General features: G+C 49.0%; 1 protein-coding gene across 4 annotated transcripts in view; it reads left to right on the top strand.

Annotated features, from left to right (window-relative positions):
• The first annotated feature begins 1,103 nt into the window (after positions 1–1,103).
• The window catches only part of LOC115480692 (transducin-like enhancer protein 2), a 64,117-nt gene continuing 38,317 nt past the window's right edge, over positions 1,104–26,903 (top strand). For 2 of the 4 annotated variants that reach the window (XM_030219536.1, XM_030219535.1), the window contains exons 1-6: positions 1,104–1,473; positions 1,804–1,901; positions 6,832–6,895; positions 19,448–19,492; positions 24,340–24,402; positions 24,844–24,918. In XM_030219536.1, the coding sequence (XP_030075396.1) occupies positions 1,351–1,473; positions 1,804–1,901; positions 6,832–6,895; positions 19,448–19,492; positions 24,340–24,402; positions 24,844–24,918 (468 nt within the window). In that variant the 5' untranslated portion in view covers positions 1,104–1,350. Of the gene's footprint in view, positions 1,474–1,803; positions 1,902–4,334; positions 4,391–6,831; positions 6,896–19,447; positions 19,493–24,339; positions 24,403–24,843; positions 24,919–26,903 lie in introns of those variants that run through there. The other 2 variants (XM_030219537.1, XM_030219539.1) reach the window with 2 other exon arrangements.

Raw genomic sequence — 26,903 nt, 5'->3', positions numbered from 1 at the left:
AATCCAGTCCTCAGGGCACATCTATTCCTATTGGGTTTTCAGGATATCTGCAATGAATATTCATAAGTTAGATTTGCATGCAATTGAAGCAGTGCATGCAAATCTATCTCATGTATATTCATTGTGGATATTCTGAATACCCTTGAGGACTGGATAGAATGGCTGATTCAAAGGATTCTGCAGGGATTAATGCCACTTGATCTATTGATTCTGCCCCTGCCCTTGCCCCCCCCCCCCCTGCCAGGTTGCTTTGCACAGATAAATGCTACTTTATACACTGACTCACGCACTCCTGCTTTTGGATTACTTGCGCAGATTCATGTACATTGACCTTGTATGCCAGGAACTGAGATGGGGGTGGGGATGAGAGAATTTGGTAACTTGTCAAGAGGTCTCATATGGTGCTGGGTTTCTATTTCCCCATCCAAGGTCCAAGGCTGCTGGGTCCCTAAAGGTATGCAATGCCCAGACCCAAGGACGGAGTGCATTGGCACTGAATCCCCAAACTTCAGGACACACAGAATGTATTTGAGAAAAGTATAACATCAACAAATCCTTTTTCAGTTCAAAGTGTAATACTAATATTAATAACTTTTGGGCTATGATAATTGAGTATCAAAGGTAAATAAAGTAAATATTTCCATGATTTGCCTGGAAGTTTTAAAGTGCTTAATGGAGAGTGGCAAAATTAAAATGAAGTTAGGTCTGCAAAAGTGCTATCAGGGATGACATAATTATTTTAGTTGAGAATAAAACTCAACTGGATTACCTGAGGATAGGACCCAGGTTTGAAGTAGCCCCTGCTCTTTCTGCTGAGCTTTGGCTGCTACTGTCAGGGACTATTGTATAATGGGTGTTACGGAGAGAGACCCTAGTGACTCTGTTTGGTATGGCCACTGAAAGGATACTCTATAGCCCCCCCCCCCCCCCCCCCCCGTAGTGGCTGGTGTGGTTGTGCATAGGTTGTGGAGGTAATACAGTGGTGCCTCAACTGATGTTGCTTAGCATACAGGCAGAGGAAATGTTGTGGAGCCACCTTAAGAGTTTGCTGTGCAGCCTCCTCAGCTGTCTCCTGCCAGAAGCCACTTCTCTCTGCAGCCAGGGGCTGCTGAATTGTGACCAGCTTCTCCTCTGACCTTCTGCTCTTCCAGTTTCTACTACTTTTCAGACAGATTACTGGCAGCCAGAAGAGGGGAGTTACCCCCTCCCCCGCCTTCCCAATTTCCAAGAGATTATTTCGGATACAATAATGCTGCCTGTGTTAAACATACTCAAAGAAAACAGAAGAGGAAAGGAGAGACAGCTTACAACTCTGGCCACAGGCTTTCCTCTAGAAAGATTTTTTAATATATGATTTTTTTTTTTGAGAGGGGGCACAGATTTTGCAAAGGGTCGGTGACAAGAGCTGTTTGTGAAGTTTCGAGTCTTTCCTGGAGAGAGTGTCTTGAGATGTACCCCCAAGGAAGACATCTGGTAAGTGACAGAAAATTTGGAAGTGTGTGGGGGGGGGGGGGGGGGGGGGGGGGGGGGGAGGATACTGAGATAGGGAGATAGTTGAAGCAAGGAGGTTTAATAGATCAGAGACAAGCAAGAGAGCAGGGGTGATATGGGAGGAGGTAGTGAGAAGTGGGGGAGATTAAAGGAGAGATGGGGACAGCAGAAAGAAAATGAGACAGTTTGAGAGAGACCCTACGAAGGGGTTTGGGGGAATATAAGGGAGAGGAGAGAAGAATAGGCTGGCTGTTGTAAAATTGGGTGGGAGGACTCAGAATGATAACTTGCTCTTTTTATTCACTGCTATAGGTTCCTCTCCAATCTGGGCAGCCTTTCAAATTTTCAATTTTGGAAATGTGTGACCGAATTAAGGAAGAATTCCAGTTTCTGCAAGCCCAATATCACAGGTAAATCAGGAAGGAAGGAATAGGGTGAAGTCCAGGAGAGCACCCCAGTGGGGAAACAGAACAAAAAGGGAAGGATAGAGTGGCAAGAACAGAGCGTGCAGAAAACAATCCAGAAAGAAGGACCAGAGAACTCATATCAGAGAAAGATACCAGAAGATGGGGAAAGAAGGCAGCAGCAAGACAGGTGCACAAATCAAGGTTTGGGGGTGAGGAGTTTGTAGGGTTACAGCTGCAGAGATTGAGGTCTTGGAGTGAGAAGGTAGTAGGGTGACAGGTATTCAGACCAAGATTTTGGGGTGAGGAGGCAGTAGGATTACAGGTGCAGAGATTGAGGTCTAGGGGTGAGAAGGCAATAGGGTGGCAGATGTGGAGACTGAGGTCTGGGTATCATGGAATAACAGATGTACAGTGGTGGAAATAAGTATTTGATCCCTTGATGATTTTGTAAGTTTGCCCACTGACAAAGACATGAGCAGCCCATAATTGAAGGGTAGGTTATTGGTAACAGTGAGAGATAGCACATCACAAATTAAATCCGGAAAATCACATTGTGGAAAGTATATGAATTTATTTGCATTCTGCAGAGGGAAATAAGTATTTAATCCCTCTGGCAAACAAGACCTAATACTTGGTGGCAAAACCCTTGTTGGCAAGCACAGCGGTCAGACGTCTTCTGTAGTTGATGATGAGGTTTGCACACATGTCAGGAGGAATTTTGGTCCATTCCTCTTTGCAGATCATCTCTAAATCATTAAGAGTTCTGGGCTGTCGCTTGGCAACTCGCAGCTTCAGCTCCCTCCATAAGTTTTCAATGGGATTAAGGTCTGGTGACTGGCTAGGCCACTCCATGACCCTAATGTGCTTCTTCCTGAGCCACTCCTTTGTTGCCTTGGCTGTATGTTTTGGGTCATTGTCGTGCTGGAAGACCCAGCCACGACCCATTTTTAAGGCCCTGGCGGAGGGAAGGAGGTTGTCACTCAGAATTGTACGGTACATGGCCCCATCCATTCTCCCATTGATGCGGTGAAGTAGTCCTGTGCCCTTAGCAGAGAAACACCCCCAAAACATAACATTTCCACCTCCATGCTTGACAGTGGGGACGGTGTTCTTTGGGTCATAGGCAGCATTTCTCTTCCTCCAAACACGGCGAGTTGAGTTCATGCCAAAGAGCTCAATTTTTGTCTCATCTGACCACAGCACCTTCTCCCAATCACTCTCGGCATCATCCAGGTGTTCACTGGCAAACTTCAGACGGGCCGTCACATGTGCCTTCCGGAGCAGGGGGACCTTGCGGGCACTGCAGGATTGCAATCCGTTATGTCGTAATGTGTTACCAATGGTTTTCGTGGTGACAGTGGTCCCAGCTGCCTTGAGATCATTGACAAGTTCCCCCCTTGTAGTTGTAGGCTGATTTCTAACCTTCCTCATGATCAAGGATACCCCACGAGGTGAGATTTTGCGTGGAGCCCCAGATCTTTGTCGATTGACAGTCATTTTGTACTTCTTCCATTTTCTTACTATGGCACCAACAGTTGTCTCCTTCTCGCCCAGCGTCTTACTGATGGTTTTGTAGCCCATTCCAGCCTTGTGCAGGTGTATGATCTTGTCCCTGACATCCTTAGACAGCTCCTTGCTCTTGGCCATTTTGTAGAGGTTAGAGTCTGACTGATTCACTGAGTCTGTGGACAGGTGTCTTTCATACAGGTGACCATTGCCGACAGCTGTCTGTCATGCAGGTAACGAGTTGATTTGGAGCATCTACCTGGTCTGTAGGGGCCAGATCTCTTACTGGTTGGTGGGGGATCAAATACTTATTTCCCTCTGCAGAATGCAAATAAATTCATATACTTTCCACAATGTGATTTTCCGGATTTAATTTGTGATGTGCTATCTCTCACTGTTACCAATAACCTACCCTTCAATTATGGGCTGCTCATGTCTTTGTCAGTGGGCAAACTTACAAAATCAGCAAGGGATCAAATACTTATTTCCACCACTGTAGGTAATCATAAGTACTTCTGGTGCTGTAAATTTTGCAGTGTCTTATCAGAGAGATTGTGATACCCATAGGAGCCAACTCTGTGGGTGCTTGAGCACCCCCAATATTGAGAAAATTCCTTGTATGTGTCCAGGGATGAGCTTACATTGTGAGCCCTCCAGGAACAGGGAAATACCCAGTATACCTGAATGTAACTCACCTTGAGCTACTACTGAAAAAGGTGTGAACAAAATCTAAATAAATCAATATTGAAGGATTGGGTGTGCTGTGAGTTGGTTGGAGCCCTATCTGGGCACTTCACCAGGAAGGGTGGTGCTGTAACACTGAGGGCTGAGATATTACAGTCACTGGACACCTGGATGTTTAAGAAGACAGTGCGAGGTAATGAAGGGTCTATTAAACTTACTTGTATCACTGCTGAATGACTCCTCGCTTGGGTTTGAAGAAAAGCTTGAAGAAAGGCTCATGAGAAATGAAGTACCTGGTAGTGGTAAGAATGGATCTGTTGGAAAGGACTGGCTTGATGATTAGTGAGGATTTATAGCAGATATGATTAATGTCTCTGGTATGAGTCATCAGTGAAGCCTCCCCTGGAGTATTTATGGTTTTTATTATTATTATTATGTTTATTAGTTCTTGATATATGGCCTTTCAATGGTACAACCAAAGCAGTTTTAATTTTGCATACAGGTACATTTCTCTGGCCATAGTGGACTCCCACTCAAAGTTTTTTGTGCCTGGGGCAATGGAGAGTAAAGGGACTTATCCAGACTCACAAGAATCTGCAGTGGGAATCAAACCCAGTTGCCCAGGTTCTCTGCCTACTGCGTTAACCACTGGTGTAGCCATGGGGGGCTTGGCGGCCTTGCCCCCCCCCCCAGCACTTTGGGCTCAGGCCCCTTCCAAACATGGAGCTCCCATTAAATGGATGGTGGGGAAGTTGAATCCCAACCAGCCAAAGAAATTTGTTGCCAAGCTGCTTCGTTCTTCCTCACACTACTGCTGTACGGAAGTTGGCAGTGTGCTGCCAGCTGCCAACGTCAAAACTCCTCACGCATGCTCCGGTCACACGAGAACTGAGCATGCTTGGGGAACCCTGGTGTCAGCGGTTGGTGGCACGCCGACGACTTCTGTACTGCAGCAGCGTGAGGACAAGATTTGGCTGGCGGGGCTGCCGAAGCCTAGGGTTACCATATTTTGTCCCCCAGAAAGGAGGACACATGCCCTGCCCCCACCACACACCCACCCGCCCCGTCACACCCTCGCTCCGCCCCCTGTCACATTTTCCCCTCCCCCCTGTCACATACCCCGTCGCCCCCCCTCCCCTTACCTTACTACTGCCCTGGTGGTCTAGTGACCTCTTCGGGGCAGGAAAGAACCCCCTCTTTCCTGCCCGGAGCGCTGCCCTGCATGCATCCTTCCTGTTGGTGATCTCGGCGCCGATTCAAAATGGCAGACGAGAGTTGAAGTCTTGCAAGGTCACTTCAACTCTCGGCGGCCATTTTGAATCGGCGCAGAGGACCACCAACAGGAAGTATGCATGCAGGGCAGCGCTCCGGGCAGGAAAGAGGGGGCTCTTTCCTGCCCCGAAGGCGGAAGAGGTCACTAGACCACCAGGGCACTAGTAAGTAAGGGGAGGGGAGGCTAGCAATCTGACCATTTTTCCAGATTTCTGGACAAACGGGCAGGCTGGCAGGCAGGCCATCCGCCCACCAGCCTGCCCGTTTGTCCAGAAATCCAGACAAACGGGCAGATTGGCAAAACCCGCCCGGTTGCCCGGACATGCCCTCAAAAAGAGGACATGTCCGGGTAAATCCGGACATATGGTAGCTCTACCGAAGCCCCAACAGGAAAGGTATTATTTTTGGCATGCTAGGGGAGGGCCCCCAGTTGGAGGGCTGGCTAGACTTGGTTACTGCTCCAGTGTCTAGTTGTGGACACTGGGCCTCTAAAAAGATAATTATAGAGAAGGTAGATGTGGTCTGGACTGAGAGAGGCTATCAAAATTGTGCGGGGTCTGCTTCGAACGAAGCCTTAAGGACATGAATGAAACAGAAGAGTTGGAGGTATGCTAGAGACTTTCAGACACCGGCTTAAAATATATCAATAGGAGAACCAAACCTCTTTCAGAGAAAGAAAAATCAAGATCAGGAAGTGACAGTCTGAGGCTCCAGGAAGATTAAACTCAAGAATAGCAATAGGAAGAAGATAGTGAGTTCTTGAAACAGCCTCCCAATGAAACAGTTATGGAACTTAGTGCAGTGTAGGTAAACACAGAGGGGCCGATATTCAGACCACAGGAGGGAGCCCGGCTAACTCCATGGTCGGCCCCGAACCTGGAAATTCAATGCTGAGGCTAATATTCAGCACGTGATAGCCAGCTTTCTCAACTGAATATTATTGCTTAGCAGCTAGCCCGGTCACTGGCTATGTTGCGCAAAATCAATATTCATCAGCTGACTGGCTAAGTTATAGTGGCCGCTAAACTTAGCTGGTCAGCCAATGAATATAGCCAGTGACCGGGCTAGCCGCTAAGCAGTAATATTCAGCTGAGATAGTTGGCTATCACGTGCTGAATATTAGCACATAGCCAACTTTAAGCTATTTAACCGGCTTAGAGCCATTCCTATCCAGTTAAATAATTTAAAATATTGGCTGGAGAGGATCTGAAGAGAAAGACTGATATCGGCCAGGGTCTGTGGTATTAGAGTCAGATTTAAACTGAGGAGACTGGGTAGGCCTGATATTCCCCCACAGCCTCTGTTTCCTTGGATGGGGAGGATAGATCTGGATAGGCAGTGGTGAGGTCGTGTCTTGGTCTTAGGCTGGTTTTGAGGATGGGTCTCAGGGTGGGCATTAGATTAGTATATAAGGGAAAGTCTGAGGAGTGGCTCTGTATCTGGCTTGTGAAAAAAAATCTTCTCCTTGTAGCTTGAAGTTGGAGTGCGAGAAGCTGGCAAGTGAGAAGACTGAAATCCAGAGGCATTATGTTATGGTAAGGAACGTGATGCTACAGTGACTCACCCCCAATTGTAAAGTACTTTGGACAGCCCCTAACCCCCTGGCATTGAATATCCAGGTCATATACTGCCATCAGCAGTTATCATAGTGTTGGCCAATATTCAGACCTGTGCCTCGATAACTAACCCATCAATATCCAGTCAGTGATGGTCAGCGTTTTTAAAACACTGACTGCTGCTGGCTGAGTTAGGCTCCGATATTCAGTGCCAGCATCTCTTAAACATAGAAACAAAGAAAAATTAAGGCAGATAAAGACCATATTGTGCATCCAGTCTGCCCATCAATGTCATCTACAATCCTTTCCTCTCCCTTAGAGATCCTATGTACTTGTCTCAAGCTTTCTTGAATTCAGATACACTGAGAGGCCATTCCACAAATTCACCACCCTTTCCCTGAAGTATTTCCTCAGGTTGCTTCAGAGTCTATCCCTTTTCACCTTCATCCAGTGGTGTGCTGGAGCCGGCTTGCACCGGCTCGCAAGAGCCGCTTGTTAAATTTTGACAGCTCTTGCGAGCCAGTTGTTGTAGGGGGCGAGCTGGCTCCACTGCACGAGGTAAGCATGGCAGGAAGGCGCCATGCTTACCTCCCCTCCCGCTTCCATCCATGTGTAGCGATGTCCTTCGCCCCCCCATCCTCCCCTGCCGCTCCCATCCGTCCGATAATTACCTGCCTCGAAGCGCCGCATTATCTAAAGCCTGCCTGCTGCCCGTCTCCAGCTGCCTGCCTTCCCTGCTTGCTTCTCAGGAGTTGGTTCGCGCCCTTAGTCCCGCCTTCTGACATCATTCTGACGTCATTTCCTTTTCCCGCGGCGGGACTAAGGGCGCGAACCAACTCCTGAGAAGCAAGCAGGGAAGGCAGGCAGCTGGAGACGGGCAGCAGGCAGGCTTTAGATAATGCGGCGCTTCGAGGCAGGTAATTAACGGACGGATGGGAGCGGCAGGGGAGGATGGGGGGGCGAAGGACATCGCTAGACCTGGATGGGAGCGGGAGGGCAGGGGAGGGAGGAGAACTGCTGGGCATGGGTGAGCAGGGGGAGGCAGGGGAGGGAGGAGAACTGCTGGGCATGGATGGGCAGAGGGGGGAGGGGAGAGAACTGCTGGGCATGGATGGGCAGGGGGAGGCAGGGGAGAGAATTGCTGGGCATGGATGGGCAGAGGGCGGCAGAGGAGAGAACTGCTGGGCATGGATGGGCAGAGGGGGGCAGGGGAGAGAATTGCTGGGCATGGATGGGCAGAGGGGGGCAGGGGAGAGAACTGCTGGGCAAGGATGGGCAGAGGAAAGCAGGGGAGAGAATTGCTGGGCATGGATGGGCAGAGGAGAGAATTGCTGGGCATGGATGGGCAGAGGGGGCAGGGGAGAGAAGAGAATTGCTGGGTATGGATGGATAGAGAGGGGCAGGGGAGAGAGGAGAGTTTCAGGACATGGATGGCGGGGAGAGCAAGAGAAATTCTGGACATGGAGGGAAGATAGAGGAAGGAGATTAGATGAGGGAAAAGGAAGTGAGGAGAGAAACTGCACATGGATGGAGAAAATAGGCAGAAGCTGGATCCACTGTACAGTCAAGTATGCAGAGGACCAGAAATGAAGAAGAAAGGAGGAAAGAAAAGAAATAAATGGAAAGGAAGCCCTGGAAACGGAGTCGAGGGAACAGATAGAGAGCAGCAGAATCAGAGAAACAAAGTCACCAGACAGCAAAGGTAGAAAAAAAATAATTTTATTTTCATTATAGTGTTTGGAATATGTCCACTTTGAGAATCAGGTGCTGAACTTTAAAAGTTTATGTTTATTTACTTATTTATGGCATTTTATCCCATATTAAACATGAATTAGATTGGAACCTGGGATCATTTAATTTTTTTTTCCTGGAGAGAGTAATGTGTTGGCCGCGGCCCCCCCCCCCCCCCCCCGGGTATAGCCAGCTCAGCAATTTTTTGGGGGGGGAGGGCGCAGAGGTGGGTGGGGGGGGCGCAGTGGTGGACGGGGGGGGGGGGGCGCAGAGGTGGATGTGGGGGCGCCGAGGTGGGGGGGGCACCGAGGTGGACCGGGGAGAGAGCCTGTTGTTAAATATTTACCAGCACACCACTGCCTTCATCCTATTCTCCCTCATTCCAGTGCTTCCTTTCTGCATATCCTTCCATCTGCATATCCTTACAGCCTTCTCCGGGGTGACACCCAGGTCCACTCCGATCCACTCAGGGCCTCCGCTCTAGGTGCCGCGCGCCTAACGGTGCGCGGGGCATTTTTCTCTTTGTATCTAATCTTTTTCCAGTTGCTAAAGTACCTTAATCATTCATGGCCCCTATTCACATTCTCTTCCTAGCTCTGTCCCTTCCTAATCTTTTCCCACACCCCTTACCTCTCTCCGCTACAGGAACTCACTTCCCATCCATTGACTTCATCACCTCACCTTCTCTCCTATCCTCTTCCTCCCTCTTGGCTTTTAATCTCCGCCTCTTTCTTCCGTCCATTTTGCCTTCCCCATTCCACCTAAATACCTCTCGCCTTCGACGCCTTCGTGGCCACACCTCTCCTACTCTCCTCCGCTCTCTTTTACTCCTTCTCTTACTCTCAGCCGGTGACATCAATCCCAATCCTGGCCCCCCTCACCAACTATTATCCCAACTCTACAGATCTCACTGCGACCTCTCTAACCTCATCTCTATTCTTCTACTCTCCTCCTATTCTCTGCCCTTCTCTTGCGCCCTATGGAATGCCCGCTGTATCTGTAACAAACTCCCCTATATCCAGGACCTCTTTATCTCGCGTCACCTCCATCTGCGCGCCATAACAGAAACCTGGCTCTGCCCTGATGACTCTGCTTCAGTCGCAGCCCTGTGCTATGGCGGTTATCTGTTTTCACATACTCCTCGCCCTGCTGGCCGTGGGGGCGGTGTTGGACTACTACGCTCTCCCTCCTCCAGATTTCAACCCCTTTTTCCACCTCAATCTCACTGTTTTTCCTCCTTTGAAGTCCACTCTATCCGCCTTTTCTCTCCTCTGCCTCTTCGAATAGCGGTCATTTATCGTCCCCCTGATAAGTCCCTTTCATCCTTTCTCAGTGACTTTGACGCCTGGCTTGCCTTCTTCCATGATCCTTCCTCCCCCTCTCTCATCCTTGGTGACTTTAATATTCCTGCTAATGATCCTTCCAACTCTTATATTTCCAAGTTACTCGCTTTAACGTCCTCCTTTAATCTCCAACTATGCTCCACCTCCCCCACTCATCAAAATGGTCACTGTCTTGATCTCATCTTCTCCTCCAACTGTTCACCTTCTAGTTTCCTTGCCTCTGATCTTCCCTCCTCTGATCACCATCTTATAACTTTCACACTTAAATCTCCTCCCTCCCAGTCCCGTCCTATCTTATCTAATTTATCTAGGAATCTTCACGATATTGACCCTTCATCTCTATCCTCCCATGTTTCAAACCTCCTCTCTACTGTCGCACCATCCATGTCTGTCAACGAGGCTGTTTCTTCTTACAACAATACTCTATCCTCTGCCTTAGACACTCTTGCACCTTTGATGACCCGCCCTGTAAGGCGTACAAAACCCCAACCTTGGCTGACTTCTAATATCCGCTACCTACGTTCCTGTACCCGCTCCGCCGAACGCCTCTGGCGGAAATCTCGGGCCCTTGCTGATTTCTTACACTTTAAGTTCATGCTGACCTCCTTCCAATCTGCTCTTTTACGTGCCAAACAGGATTATTATATCCAACTGACCAACTCTCTTGGCTCTAATCCTCGACTTCTCTTCACCACATTGAACTCTCTCCTCAAGGTGCCCCCTCCCCCAACTCCCCCTTCATTATCTCCTCAGACCCTTGCTGAATTCTTTCACAACAAGGTTCAAAAGATAAACCTTGCTTTCTCTACCTCACCACCTCTCCCTCCACTAGTCCGTTCCCCTCTCTCTCCTTCCCCTCATTCCCTTTCCTCCTTTCCTGAAGTTACTATTGAGGAAACTACACTTCTCCTTTCTTCCTCAAAATGTACCACCTGTTCCTCTGATCCCATTCCCACCCACCTTCTTAATGCCATCTCTCCTGCTCTTATTCCTTTTATCTGTCATATTCTCAACCTCTCACTTTCCACTGCGACTGTCCCTGCTGCCTTTAAACATTCTGTGGTCACACCTCTCCTTAAGAAGCCTTCACTCGACCCTATTTGTCCCTCTAATTACCGACCCATCTCCCTCCTTCCTTTTCTCTCCAAATTACTTGAGCGTGCTGTTCACCGCCGCTGCCTTGATTTTCTCTCCTCACATGCTATTCTTGACCCACTACAATCTGGTTTTCGCCCTCTCCACTCAACCGAAACTGCGCTTACTAAAGTCTCCAATGACCTATTACTGGCTAAATCCAGAGGTCAATATTCCATCCTCATTCTTCTTGATCTTTCCGCTGCTTTTGACACTGTCGATCACAGCATACTTCTCGATACCCTGTCCTCACTTGGATTCCAGGGCTCTGTCCTTTCCTGGTTCTCTTCCTACCTCTCCCTCCGCACCTTTAGTGTTCACTCTGGTGGATCCTCTTCTACTTCTATCCCTCTGCCTGTCGGCATACCTCAGGGTTCTGTTCTTGGTCCCCTCCTCTTTTCTATCTATACTTCTTCCCTTGGTTCATTAATCTCATCCCATGGCTTTTCCTACCATCTCTATGCTGATGACTCCCAAATCTACCTTTCTACCCCTGATATCTCACCTTGCATCCAAACCAAAGTTTCAGCGTGCTTGTCTGACATTGCTGTCTGGATGTCTCAACGCCACCTGAAATTAAATATGACCAAAACCGAGCTTCTCATTTTCCCCCCCAAACCCACCTCCCCGCTCCCCCCGTTTTCTATTTCTGTTGATGGCTCTCTCATTCTCCCTGTCTCCTCAGCTCGAAACCTTGGGGTCATCTTTGACTCTTCTCTCTCCTTCTCTGCTCATATCCAGCAGATTGCCAAGACCTGTCGTTTCTTTCTTTACAACATCCGTAAAATCCACCCCTTTCTTTCCGAGCACTCTACCAAAACCCTCATCCACACCCTTGTCACCTCTCGTTTAGACTACTGCAATCTGCTTCTTGCTGGCCTCCCACTTAGTCACCTCTCCCCTCTCCAGTCGGTTCAAAACTCTGCTGCCCGTCTCATCTTCCGCCAGGGTCGCTTTACTCATACTACCCCTCTCCTCAAGACCCTTCACTGGCTCCCTATCCGTTTTCGCATCCTGTTCAAACTTCTTCTACTAACCTATAAATGTACTCACTCTGCTGCTCCCCAGTATCTCTCCACACTCGTCCTTCCCTACACCCCTTCCCGTGCACTCCGCTCCATGGATAAATCCTTCTTATCTGTTCCCTTCTCCACTACTGCCAACTCCAGACTTCGCGCCTTCTGTCTCGCTGCACCCTACGCCTGGAATAAACTTCCTGAGCCCCTACGTCTTGCCCCATCCTTGGCCACCTTTAAATCTAGACTGAAAGCCCACCTCTTTAACATTGCTTTTGACTCGTAACCTCTCGCCTCCACCTACCCTCCTCTCTTCCTTCCCGTTCACATTAATTGATTTGATTTGCTTACTTTATTTATTTTTTGTCTATTAGATTGTAAGCTCTTTGAGCAGGGACTGTCTTTCTTCTATGTTTGTGCAGCGCTGCGTATGCCTTGTAGCGCTATAGAAATGCTAAATAGTAGTAGTAGTAGCAATTGAAAGAGACTCACCTCCTGTGCATTTATGCTGTATAGGTATTTAAATGTCTCTATCATATTTCCCTTCTCCTGCCTTTCTTCCAAAGTGTACATATGTAGCTGCCCTCTGAACAGACATCATCCTAAGCATGTTCTTTTTAAAGGTACCATTTCCTGAATTGTACACAGTACTCTAAATGAAGTCTCATCAGAGACTTAAACAGAGGGATTTTCGCCTTCACTATCCTTTATCCTGCTAGCAGTTCCTTTCCTTATGCATCCAAGCATCTTTCTAGCTTTTGCCTCTTGGGGGAGAGGGGTTGGGAGCAGGTCACACAACTGTTTAGGCCGATATTCAGCCCGTTACCTGGTTAGCTACTGGATATCAGGCTGAATATCCTGCTGCCCAGTCAGTTACCAACTCTGCCCTGACCTACCTGACTCCACCCCTGGACTGTCCTGGTACTAACCGGATAGTGTTGAGGCAGTATTTCAGCAGCACTACACACTCATGTGGTGCTGAATATCGGGGGATGGCCAGCTCAGTGGGGTTTAACCATGCTGGAACCTCTCTCTTTTCAATATTGGCATCAGGTCGCCATGGCGCCTAGAAATGTTATCCTGCAGCCAGGGATTTCATACCCCCCCCCCCCCCCCGATATTTTTTTTTCCTACCACAGCATTGCCTGTAACTGCTTCTCTACACCCTGCACGGCGACTGGGCTCTCCATATACTTGAACTGTGCAGTGCAGGGGGTTTGGGAAGTCTTGCAGGACTTGAAAACCGCAAGACTTCCCCAACTTCCTGCACCTCAGGGCTCAAGCAGAGCCCCATCACTGTGCAAGGTGGAGAGAACCAGTTTCAGGCAGCACTGTGAGTGAGGAGTGGAGGCTGGAGGGGGGCACAAGAGAGACTGGGTGAAGGCGGGGGGGGGGGGGGGGGGTTATGAGAAAAGACAGAGTTAGTAAAGGCTGGAGGGGGTTATAAGAAGAGACAGGGTGAAGGCTGAAGGGGTTATGAGAACAGACAGACTGGATGAAGCCTGGTGGGGGGGGGGGGGGGGGGGGGTTGGAAGAGACAGACTGGGTGCAGGCTGGGGGAGTGGTTATGAGAGAGAAAAACTGATGGGCACCCAGGCTATGGTGACATGTGAAACAGAGGCGATTGTCTCTTTGCTTCACCTATCTAGAGGATGCTGTCACACAGCTGACAGCATGTTTGGGGAAGGGAGACTATTGACTTCTGCAAATTGATTAGCAGAGGCACCTTAAGGAACTGATTTATGGTTTATTAAAGTGTCTTTGCCCACAGTAAGACAATTTCTAAAGAGCTACTGCTAATCTGGGAAGGGATTCCAAACCTACCCCCACCCACCCAAACCACTGGGGATAATGTTGGAAGGGTGAGAAAGGTCTTAGACTTTGGCTCCTAAGTTTTTGAGCTGTCTCCTAGATTTAATGAAAATTTGTCAAGGCCTGGCCTAAGTGAGTAAAGTTAGAACAGCCTTTTCACAGTCCTAACTTTATCAGGGTATTAACCTGAAAATTGCCATTAATTGGTTAATGGTACATGCTGTGCCTCCAGACTGCCCCAGCACTAACCAGATAGTGCCACAGTTTTCACAGCCCACATTCAGCTGCAGTGTCCAATGAAATGCTCTCCTGTCTGGTTAAATATCTACCCCCCCCCCCCCAAGGTTTTAGAGTTTGCACAGGTGATAGGTTTGTCTCAGATGGGGATAATAATCACTAGGCTCTGGGTCTGTGTGTTAGATGAACTCCTGGGAGTAATATCTGTTTGTCTACCCCATCCTGTGTACTACCACTGCCTGGGTTAAATACATATCTCTCTGGGCAGAAAAGTGCCCTGGTCTGTTTATTGGCCTTTGAATACAGTGCTGATGTAAATTTGGATTTTAGGAACAGCCTTAAGTAGAGAGGTGTGGTAGCTGTGTTAGTCCACTCTTAAAGGTTATCAATAGAAATCAAACAAAATAAAACATGGAAAAGAAAATAAGATGATACCTTTTTTTTATTGGACAAAACTTAATACATTTCTTGATTAGCTAAGCAAATGTGGTAGCAGATAGTATATATGAGTGAGACATCCAAGCATTACTTTGACAGTCCTACAGGGTGGGAGGGTGGGGGTGGGTAGGAGGTATGCATGGGGACATCAAAGCATTTCATTGATATTCTAACAGGATGGTGTGGGAAGGTGAGAAGAGGGTGATAAACAGAGAAATACAACTTTATGGTTTATAATGAGTTGAAGGAGAGGAACAGCCTTGAAGCAGCTCACTGGCTGGGGCATAAACTGATGTAGGTTCAGTAAATGACTGGCAAGTTGCAGGGCAGGAACACGGAGCATTTTGCCAACACAAATATCTCTCTTAACAGTGCTATGCATGGTCTGTGCATGTATTTGCATTGGGGTTTTTTTAAGTACAATTTATTTGTAAATAGAAAGAAACAAGAAACCTGAAGTCATTTGGCGTCTGCCTCTGCAAAACTATTAGTGGACAGAAGCCCAACCCAGCAGGGCTTGGCTGAAAGGAAAAGGTTTGGATGAGGCAGCCAGCCTAAAATTGTGGTGAAAGGACTGACTAAAGGTTAGAATGATAGACAAGGAACCAGCAGTCCTGGTATCACTTCCTGCATATCCTATTGTTCTTTCTGACCTTGGGCCAGTGGCGTAGCTACATTGAGAAGGGGGGACCTGGGCCCCCCACTTTGGGCTTGGACCCACTCCAGAAGAACTCCTTTAAATGGCTGGTGGCTTGCCAAAACTCCACCAGCCAAATAAATACAGTGCCCGAGCCACTCCCCTCTTCTTTGCGCTGCTTTCTTAATGCTTTCAGCTGCTGATGCTGGGACTTCTTGCGCATGCTCAGTTCGCACAAGAACTACTGCATGCTCAGGGAGTCCTGGAGTGGCCTTGGCATCCCCACCGGCAAAGGTATGTTTAGTGCGCATGTGGGGTAGGGTGGGGGAAGGAGGAATGCATTGCCCTCCTGTCCACCCATGGGCGCCCTCAATATTGGAAGGCTATACCCCTGCCTTGGGCAGATTACTTTATCTCTCTTTGCTTAAGGTAAGGGGCAAAGGGGATGAGATTTCTTATTCTGCCTTTCTGTGGTTACAACCAAAGTGGTTTACGTATTATATACAGGTACTTTTTTCTGTCCTTAGTGGGTTCACAGGTTTTTTTTTAATGGGCAATGGAGGGTTAAGTGACTTGCCCGGGGTCACAAGGAGCTGCAGTGGGAATTGAACCTGGTTTCCAGGCCATTGCAATAACCACTCCACACCACACCACACCACAAATATTCCCATAGGTACCCCCTTGGGGTCTGATCTGCTAAGGTTTCTTCCAGTAAATATAGAATTACTGCCTTACATACCCTGTTTCCCCGAAAATAAGACAGTCTTATATTAATTTTTGCTCCCAAAGATGCGCTAGGTCTTATTTTCAGGGGATGTCTTATTTTCGGGGAAACACGGTAACATGATTGGATTATTGCAGTTCTTTACTCCAAGGCTTACCTCAATATCAGCTGCAGAGGCTACAAGCTGTTCAAAATACCGTACTACAGTAAAATTGCAGCTTCTTAGAGAAAATGGCCACTGCAACTTTTAGCAGTAGCTTCCTAGAATTTCAGCAGCCTTTTTAATTTCACAGTAGCAGGACAAGAAGTCAGCATTAAGTAAATTAAGGGGAAGCCTTGATACAGCTTGGTGAAACATGAGTTGGCACAACAATCCCCCTACAACGAAAAAGGAGACTGAGCAATACAGTGCACAGAATCTCCATTTACCTACCATAAGATAAGTACAGCATTCTAAGTAAGCTTAGTCCTTAGGGTTCCTAATACCCCCTTCTCCCCCTTCCCTCCCATGTACCTTCTGTTGGGACACTCACCCAGTTTTAAAGATGTCAGGAGGCTGCCGAACGTCTGTGGGGAAGAGCAGCAGCTGCTTGACTTCAGCCTTTCCCTTCAATGTCCGGCCCTCGCGGAAACAGGAAATACCTCATCAGAGGAAGGCGGGACACTGATGGGAGAAACTGGACTCGAGCTGCCACAGCGACTTAAAATAACAGCTGAGCTTTAAACGCAGGGCGGCGTGTCCAGAACGGAATGGAAGGTAATATGTCGGGGAGTTGAGGGCGGGCTCAGCCGGGGGGGCGGGAGGCGGAAGATACAATTTGGAGCTAGGTCTTACTTCCGGGGAGGCCTTATATTTAGCAATTCAGCAAAACCTCTACTAGGTCTTATTTTCAGGGGGTGTCTTATTTTCAGGGAAACAGGGTAGTAAACTATACAGGGCAAGGAATCAGTCTATGGCAGTTGTTTCCAAACTATGAGGCAGATGCAGCAACCAAATGTAAAAAAATCTAAATCGTTAAAGTCCCTAACGATTTTAAAATAACGAAAAATGCACCAAAAAAAAAAGTCACACATGCTGAGATCGGTAGTGAAACGTACAATGTATCAAAGAATCACAATACACATCGTTAATCGGCCCCCAAATCATGCGCAGAGCAGCCAAGCGTTATGTTAGCTGCTCTGCGCATTACAGACAAAGAGGGCACTACAGTATACAAGCAAACAGGACCAAAGAAAAAAGCAACACTGGGCCTTCAGAACTAGGACAACAGGAGTACTTTATTGATCAAAGACCCATTGATCAATAAAGTACTCCTGTTGTCCTAGTTCTGAAGGCCCAGTGTTGCTTTTTTCTTTGGAGCTGCTCTGCGCATGCCACAAACAGTCAAAACACAGTCAAATCGCAAGCACATGGCTCCCAAATAAAAACAAAAATAAAAAAAAAGGGTCGGGAGGGGGCAAGGGCGCTCATCAGGAGCGTCCTGTACAGAAGGCCTTGCCCCCCCCCCGCTGCTCCCCACTTTCCGCCGCTCCCCCCACCCCGAAAAAGCAAAATTCTAGAAGCCCCTGCCCCCTCCCCACTTTCCGCCGCTCCCCCCACCCTGAAAAAGCAAACTTCTAGAAGCCCCTGCCCCCCTCCCTTCCTCACTACTCTCTCACCTCAGCTCCGCCTCCCGACATCCTCCATCCGTGCCCCGCCCCCTTTTGGGGTCGTCGCCGCCATTCCCCTCCTCCATCGGGCCCCCCTTCCTCTTACCGGGCCCGTGCAGCGCCTCTCTCCTCTGTCCGAAGGCGCTGCACGGGCAAGAAGAAAGCCTGATGCCTGCCTTTGCCCAGCTTCGATGGCGCGTCTTTCTCCTCCTGGGCCCGCCCCTGTCTGACGTCAGTAACCTACGTAGGTTACTGACGTCAGACAGGGGCGGGCGCAGCAGAAGAAAGACGCGCCATCGCGAAGGCAGGCATCAGCTGATTCAGCTTTTTTCTTGCCCGTGCAGCGCCTTCGGACAGAGGAGAGAGGCGCTGCACGGGCCCGGTAAGAGGAAGGGGGGCCCGATGGAGGAGGGGAATGGCGGCGACGACCCCAAAAGGGGGCGGGGCACGGATGGAGGATGTCGGGAGGCGGAGCTGAGGTGAGAGAGTAGTGAGGAAGGGAGGGGGGCAGGGGCTTCTAGAAGTTTGCTTTTTCGGGGTGGGGGGAGCGGCGGAAAGTGGGGAGCAGCGGGGGGGGGGGGCAAGGCCGTCCGTACAGGACGCTCCTGATGAGCGCCCTTGCCCCCTCCCGATCCTTTTTTTATTTTTATTTTTTTATGTGTTTTCTGAGGTCCTTTGGACCAATCACAGCGCTTTTAGCTCTGCTAATGCGCTGGGATTGGCTCAAAGTTTGTTTATTTTTTCACTTAACACTTTTTCCTGCCACGGAGCTGTCCTAACGAGAGGTCCAGACCTCTCGTTAGTTTTCCTGCCTTTTTCCTGCGTAAAGGCAATCGGAAAAGGTTAGTGCATGTCGTTTCAATGGGGTTTTCACACTAATTGCTCATCTCCATTCCGTTTTCGTTAGCTGCTACTGTCGTCGGAAAATAGGCTTAAGTGCATGGAAAGGATAGGAAATTCTTCCCTGAGGGCTCATTTAACGATGAAAAACGTTTAGTGCATCTACCTCTATGAGTTAGGGCCTCCATGGGGGGGGGGGGGGGGGGTCACAAACAAGGCTGCTTCTCCTTCCTCTGGACTCATAATATCAGTATATGGTCTGTGACAGACCTGCCCCCTCCTCATGTGTGGACTTTCTGTTAGACTGCAAACCCATTCAGAGTACTGGAGTCTGTGAACACACACTGACACACAGAGCCTGTGCTGACTGCTGCTATTGTCTTCATGCTTCCCAATATAGGGGGAAAGAGGAAGTGGATGAGGGACAGGAGAGGAAGGAAGCTTAGATATTTTGTTTTCACCACCTGGGGGTCACGTGAATTTGTGTGTTAAAATGGGGTCATATTGGATCAACGTTAGGGAAGAACTGTTCTGTGGTGATTAGGGTAATACATAAATATTAACATTTAAAAACATGAGTTCAGATCTATTCGCAGGATCCATTACTAATAATCTGTACATTCCCAAATGAATCCATGAGACGAGAGGGAGTACATTTCTGCTGACCATTTAGGGAAATCAGGGCTCTTCCTTTTCCATTAGAGTGTTCTCTGCTTAAAGTCCTAGCTGCGCCGGGTGGGGTTAGCTGGGGTTAACAGTTGTGTTGAAGCTGTTCTGAACATATATTCACACCACAAATGTTCCCGTAGGATTGCAAGAGAAAGTTTTCAGAGGAGGCTTTCAGAACAGATGTGTGTTGGTGTGGAGGGTACTCTGTCCCTTGGTCAGGGAAACACGAGGCCCCTTAGTGCGGCAGTGGTGGAGACTGCTCTGAGGTCTTGACTGCTGTCTTCTGCTTTGCTCCTGCAGTATTACGAGATGTCGTACGGACTCAACGTTGAAATGCACAAGCAGGTGAGTGATGGCAGAGAACACCACTCCTGTGTCGATGGCAGCAGAGATTGTTCTAGAAGACTTCTGCTATCCTTGTACTAAGCTCTAGTTTACCCTGTTCAGGTGGCCTCAGCATGACACAGACTGTCCCTGCTCTGCTAAAGGAAGCCCTCAATATAATTGTTCTCTCATGCAGGCTCCAGGTTATAGGGACCAGCTCTGACAGCTCAAGAAGGAAAGAGAATGGAGACTGGTGGTGACAGAGTTAATTCTCCTGGTCTGCCTGGGAGAGGTCCTGCAGCACAACCTGCCCATGCTCTCAATGGAGAATCTGGTGCCAGACACAGCAGGCTTCCAATCTTGTGCTCCTGAGACTTGGCTGAGTGTGAAAGGTTTACATAGTAGTCTTCCAAAACACAGAGCCAGAGAACCAAGGGCCAGGCACATACCAGGAATTAGTCACAGGAGTAAAGGGTACAGGGATATGATCCAGTGACTTCTAGGACGGGGGGAGCTCAGGAAAAGGACATGGGATACAGAGTTTGTCACTTCTAGGCCTGGAGAATTCAGGGGTATTTATCCTGTCTCATATTGGAGTTTAGGGTAGTGGTTCCCATCCCAAATCTGGTTCTGGATGCACCCCAACCAGTCATGTTTTCAGGATATCCATTTTTCTTTTTAAATTAGCTTTTGGTTTAACAGCCCCACCACCTTAAAAGTCTGGTTTGTCATTCCCCTTATCCAGGGGCGTATCTGAAAGTCGGCGGTAGCGGGGGCCGAAGCCAGAGTGAGGGGGCACATTATAGCCCCCCCCCCAGCCGCCGCCATTTCCGACCCCCCCCCCCTGCCGCCGTGGGTACCTTTGCTGGTGGGGGACCCCAACCCCCACCAGCCGAGGTCCGCTTCCTCCTGCCGCTGCGAGGTTTTTTAAGTTCTTCATCAGGATTCGTCCTCCGTCACTCTGTGCTGCTGTTCAAAGAAGCTGCTAGCTGAATGCAGTTTTGGACTGAGTCTGACGTCGCTGCTGCACGTTGTACATGCAGGACGTCAGACTCATGTACAACGTGCAGCAGCGACGTCAGACTCAGTCCGAAACTGCATTCAGCTAGCAGCTTCTTTGAACAGCAGCACAGAGTGATGGAGGACGAATCCCGATGAAGAACTTAAAAAACCTCGCAGCGGCAGGAGGAAGCGGACCTTGGCTGGTGGGGGTTGGGGTCCCCCACCAGCAAAGGTACCCACGGCGGCAGTAGGGGGGTCCAGGGCGAAATCTGAGGGGGCCCAGGCCCCTGTGGCCCCACGCAGATACGCCCCTGCCCTTATCTGCAGCAGTCCTGGATCCTGTTGTCAGGACTTTTGGTTCTATATGGTTTCCTCCCTGAAGTTTGTGCCTGCCCCCTGTGGGACTTACTTCCTTTTCTTTTAATGTTTTATCTTATTTATTGTTAACTGCTTCAACCAATTTTTTTGTACTGGCAATATATAAAATTTTAAATAAACCATATTCATGAGAGAGATTTGCATGCAGTGGAGGCATTGCATGCAAATCTTTCTCATGAATATTCGTTGTGGGTATCCTGAAAACCTGGCTAGCTGGGGTGCCTCCAGGACCAGGTTTGGGAACCACTGGCTTAGGGGATGGGCGCAGGGATACAGAGTCTGTCATCCCTTTCTCTATAAATCACGCACTAGTGTATTGTAGAGAAACCTGTACACTTTTTTTTTTAATAATCTGATCAAAGTATGTGCCCTGATCACTCGAAGGGAACCACACATATCTGAAATCTTACAGCAAGAAACATGGATCTCCCTGGGATTATCTGACTATGTTATCCTTCTAGGGGCACAAACTGTATACTTGACTGTACAGCTCTCATCTCCCAGGATGGACTGCAAACAAGTCTGAATTCCCAGACAGACACAGTATTGATTAGAATATTGCACACATTTGGGCTGAGACCCAGCTACATTTCCATGGATTGGTGACTTGTCAAATCGAACCTGTGGACTGGAATTGTGCACCTCAAAGTATTCAGCTAGTGGAGAAAGTGAGGTTACGTACCTGTAATGGAGGCTCTTTCTGGACAGCAAGATAAGTCAGCCATACAAAGTTCATGGTGCTGTCAGACGTTGCCACTGTATGTGTGGCTGACTCATCCTGCTTGTCCATGGAGAAAGTTGTTGGTAAATGGTAGACATGCTCCTTGCCCTGCTGTACTTGGCAGTGGAGTAGCAAGGGCGGGGCGGCGGGGCGGTGGGGGCGGTCCGCCCCAGGTGTCAATGGGTGGGGGGGTGCTCCGTCCACCCCCCCCCTGGTGTGGCATGGCACCCCCCTTGGCGTGGACCCCCCCGGCGCAGCACCTCTCACTCCCCCCCCCAACCGACAGTCCCCACCTGCCTATTGTCAGGTTCTCAGGTTCAGAGCCCACGGGGCCAGGCTCTGGAGCAAACGTGAGCCCTTCGGCTGCTGACGAGGAGTGACAGCAGCAGGCAAAACCCACCAACCAACGCTGGGCAAGCACACCGGCACCGGCAGGGACTGCAGGCACCGCCCAGCGAGCCGGAACACACGGACTGGAATCCCCCGGACTGGAGGACACAGGACTGGAACACTGGACTGCAATCCCCCGGACTGGAGGACACAGGACTGGAACACACACCGGACCAGAACACACTGGACTGGAGCACACTGGACTGGTCCGTACAGCTTCACCTGCACTTGGCCACTACCCCCCCCCCCCCAAGGGTTGAGCCCTTGGGTTCGAGTGGCCGGCAGGACTTACCGGATACCGGATGACACAGGGACCAGGACTGGAAACAGAAGAGACAGCAGTGCTCCAAGGAACTGGACTAACCAGGGCACTCCTAGGCCTACACTAACAAAAGGACTTCCTAAGCCCTATACTAACAAGCTAAACACAAAACTAACAAGCTTCCTAAGCACTAGTCTAGCAAGCTAGATACAAAACTAACAAGGTGCTTCCTAAACACTACTCTGGCAAGCTAGATACAAAACTAACAAGGTGCTTCCTAAGCCCTACTCTAGCAAGCTAGACACAAACTAACAAGGTGCTTCCAAAACCAAGAGGGAAAAGCAGGGGAACCACAAGGGAAAAGCAGGAAAGCTAAACACACAGACACCAGTGCACACTGCACTAACACTAACCTGGACCTTAGCAAAAGCAAGCAGGGAAACTAGACACAAAGTCAGAAGTGCACACTGCACCACCCTACCTAAAGCAAACACAACTTGCAAAGACTCTGAAGGAAAGAACACCACTTCCTTATCAAGGCCCTCCCTGATGATGTCACACTCCCTAGACCCAGGTAGCACACTGAAACACAGAGAGCACACTGAAACCCATAGAGGCCCAACCCACAACAATGCAGCACCATGAAGCACTTGAAGCCAGTACACCCAAAGAGAGGTAGAGCAACTCAGGCAACACCCACAGCTGCAGTAAAGTGAGACAATTAGCCCCATACTGCTGGAAGCTGCCAGCACAGAGAGAGAGAGAGAGAGAGACAGCTCAGAAAGGACAGTCAAAAGAAACAGAAGCCAGCTAAGCTGACCACCAGGAAAAAGGTACGTTTGAGAGGGGTTATGACCACAATCATAACACCTATCAGCTGAGCTCCGTGCACCTGGCACCTTGAATCTGCAGCGCTGCTGACTGTAAAAGAAGAAAATTGTCTCGTCGTTGGCCCTTCCCTCACTGTGTCCCGCCCGCGAGGAAATAGGAAGTTACATCAGAGGGCAGGACACAGTGTGAGGGAAGGGCCAACGACGAGACAATTTTCTTCTTTTACAGTCAGCAGCGCTGCAGATTCGAGGTGTCAGGTGCACGGAGCTCAGCTGGTAGGCAGGTGGGGACTGTCGGGGGGGGGAGAGTGAGAGGCGCTGCGCCAGGGGGTCCACGCCGGGGGGGGGGTGCCGTCACACCGGGGGGGGGGGGCTGTGTTGCACTGCACCCGGGGGGGGGGGGTGCGCGCAGCGGCGATCTGCCCCGAGTGTCAGCCAACCACGGAATGCCACTGATGTGTGGCTGACTCATCCTGCTTGTCCATGGAGAAAGTTGTTGGTAAAAGGTAGACATGCTCCTTGCCCTGCTGTACTTGGGAACTCCTCCTGCAGAGACCTAAACTGTGTTCTCCCAGGGGTGGAGATGCTGGATTGGGTGGAATTCAGTCCTGCCTCTGCTTTGAGCTTATATAGTCCTGTGTGGGTGCTTCTGCCTTCCTCCTTTTTCCAAAAGGGCACAGACCCAGATATGGAAGCCTGCTGTAGCACATGTGGGAAACCCTTTCTTTTCTCAGTGATCTCTCCCTGAACAGTGTTGCCAGATGGAAAAAAATTTCCACGCCCAAAACCAGCCCCCAAACCAAGTCATTTGCATATGAATGACATTAATAAATATTAATGATGTCAATTTGCATATGAATGACACCATTAAATATTAATTAGTCTATTTGCATACAAATGACGTCATTAAGCCCACCTCCGTGGGGCTTCTATTGGCCGTGGCCGCGGGAAAACCAGCCAACCCGCGGCCGGCGAAAAAATCGTGGCGGGGCAAAAAAAAAAAGCTGCCTAACATCCCTCAACCTGCACGCAGCGTGAAAATGCCGCAGCGGGTCGCGGAAAGGAGCCCAATTGGGTGAGAAACCTGCAGCCCTGGCAACTTTGTCCCTGAACTTTACTGTTTTGCAGAGACTTACATTGTGGATGGATAGGATGTGATGAGGCTGAATTATCATGCAAGAATGAGGGTGCTTCACTGCGAATGCTCATTGCCTTTGTTCAGTTCTCAATCTGACCTGTGAAAATGTAGGAGAGCAGGGTGGCTGAGATCCCTTTTCTCTTGCAGGCTGAGATTGCGAAAAGGTTAAGTGCCATCTGTGCTCAGATCATACCCCTCCTGACACAAGAGGTAAGGGGTGCAGCTGCTTTGTGGTAGGGCAGTTGGGAGAGAAAACCCCTGTAGAGCTTTAGCTAACCTCATGGAGGCTGGAGAAACTCATTGCAGCCATTCTCATGACCTCAGAACCCCAGTGGAAAAAGTGAGATAAACCCAGTGCAAAAATGGAAGACAGGGACAGGGAGAGAGCGGGTTAACTTCTGAAGCATTCCCTAGCATCTCTGCTAGGGTTGGTCATGGTAGGTGGGGGTAAGGGGCAAAGCCTTTCCTAGGGATGGACCATGTAGATTTTTAGCCTTTTGGGATGGAAGTTGAGTATTCTGAGGTGATGTCACAGAGAATGATGCATTCTTGGCAAGGGATGCCATGCCAAAAGTGGAGTGTGAGATCAAAATGCGATGGTTAAACAAACATGATTGTTGTATTCACCCTCCTGTACCTTGTATCTTCCAGCACCAGCAGCAAGTAGTCCAGGCGGTGGAACGTGCCAAGCAGGTGACAATGGGGGAGCTGAACACTGCCATCGGGGTGAGTAGAAACACACACTGGAAAGCCCCCTTCTCTGTTTCCCTGATTAAGATTATTTTACCTTCTCCTGTGTATCAGTAGTACTGGCTCTGCTTCATGTGTGACCTGGTACACCACTTTCTGCAGTAAGCCTACAGACATGGAACTGGATATTTCTCTACATTTTGGGGTAAAATTTCAAAGCATATCATTTTTGACAAGTAAAGACAGAATTAACCTACACAAAATCAGCTATATCTGCTAAAGGGTTTTGTGGTCACTAGAAAAAAGGAATCCATGGGCACAGGATAAGAGGGTATTTCAGCAGTGTAGTTTAAACCTGCTCTGCTGTATTTGATATGTTTTGTTGAGCTTGTTATGTAATTTCTTGAAGAATGCCTCAATGTTGTTGATTGTAACCGACGCTGAACTGGTTGGTATTTGCGGGATCTAAGACTGTAGTAATAATAATAGTTGTAACTTACATTTAGGAGAACAAAGAGTAAGATTACATGTAAGAGCCTCAGTTTTAGGCCCTAAGTTTAAGAAATGTTAATCCAAGGTGGCTAGACAGGTGCTCAGCTTCTTTTAAAAATGGGCCTCTGTGTATGTGTTTTGTTTTTGAAGATGTTTGAACAAGATTTCAATGCCGTTTTAAGCAGGGGCGTAGCTACGTGGGGCCACAGGGACCTGGGCCCCCGTAGATTTGGCCCTGGACCCCCCTGCCGACGACCCTCTCGACCCCCCCCTCCCGCCGTCAACCCGCCATCGCCTACCTTTGCTGGCGGGGGACCCCAACCCCCACCAGCCGAGGTCCTCTTCTTCCTTCGTTCTGTTCCTGCAGGTCGTTAGACTCAGAAACAGAATGAAGGAAGAAGAGGATCTCGGCTAGCGGGGGTTGGGGACCCCAGCCAGCAAAGGTAGGCAATGGCGGGGGAGGGTTGGTAGTGGGAGGGGGGTCGAGAGGGTCATCGGCAGTGGGGGGTCGAAGTTGGTGGTGGTGGTGGTGGCGGCGGGGGGGGGGGGGGGTTGGCAATGGCGGGGGGGGGGGCTAAAATGTGCCCCCTCACCTCGGGCTCTGGACCCCTCTCCTGCCGAAGTCTGGCTACGCCCCTGGTTTTAAGGCTTTACTTTAAACACTCAAATGTTTTCTTTGGAGGAGAAAAAATTTGGATTTATCTGGTTGTTACTAAATTAACTCAAGAACGGAAAAAAATGTTTTTCGCTATGAAACAGGAAACGTTGAAATTAGGGGGAACTCTTTTTCTTGCTTACCCATGTAAATGTTTGGTCCAATTTGGAGAGACGAAATGTATTTTTTATTCCCCAGAGCACTTAAAAGCTTTTCTAGATTTAAAAAAGTTAAAATAATGTTGGAAATAGTAATATAGGTTAGGTAATCACACGTAGCCTTTATGTCTATATTCTGTATTACTTACACTAGCCACGTCCCTACTATGGTGGTCTAAGAAAGTTGACTTTAAAGATGACCAAGCACAGCAGATATATCCTAAATATGTGTCCTTCACACCATCAGCTAACACCATTGTGTACCGCATTCTCTGGCCCTAATTCCACCATTTTGTGTTACAGGTGTTGCTGAACAGTATGAATACTTTTACCATGGGGGGAGGGGCAGTTTTTAGTCCCACATTTTACTTAGGAGTGAAGGAGTGGCCTAGAAGTTAGAGCACCAGTTTTGACATCCAGAGGTGCCTGGTTCAAAGCCCACTCCTGTTCCTTGTGATCGTGGGCAAGTCACTTAACCCTCCATTGCCTCAGGTACAAGCTTAGATTGTGAGCCTGACAGGGAAAATACCCAATGTACCTGAATGTAACTCACCTTGAGCTACTACTGAAAAAGGTGTGAGCAAAATCAAAATAAATAGATACAGTACGTGGGTAAACTCTTTTCAGAATTACCCTACTCCTAGAAGTGTGTATAATACGTTGATATTTGAATATTATATGTCATAGCCTTTATATGATCATTCTGAAACAGGTGG

Source organism: Microcaecilia unicolor, chromosome 11 (genome assembly GCF_901765095.1).
Source record: "Microcaecilia unicolor chromosome 11, aMicUni1.1, whole genome shotgun sequence".
Lineage (NCBI taxonomy): Eukaryota > Metazoa > Chordata > Amphibia > Gymnophiona > Siphonopidae > Microcaecilia > Microcaecilia unicolor.
This window is presented reverse-complemented; position numbering and strand designations above follow the sequence as displayed.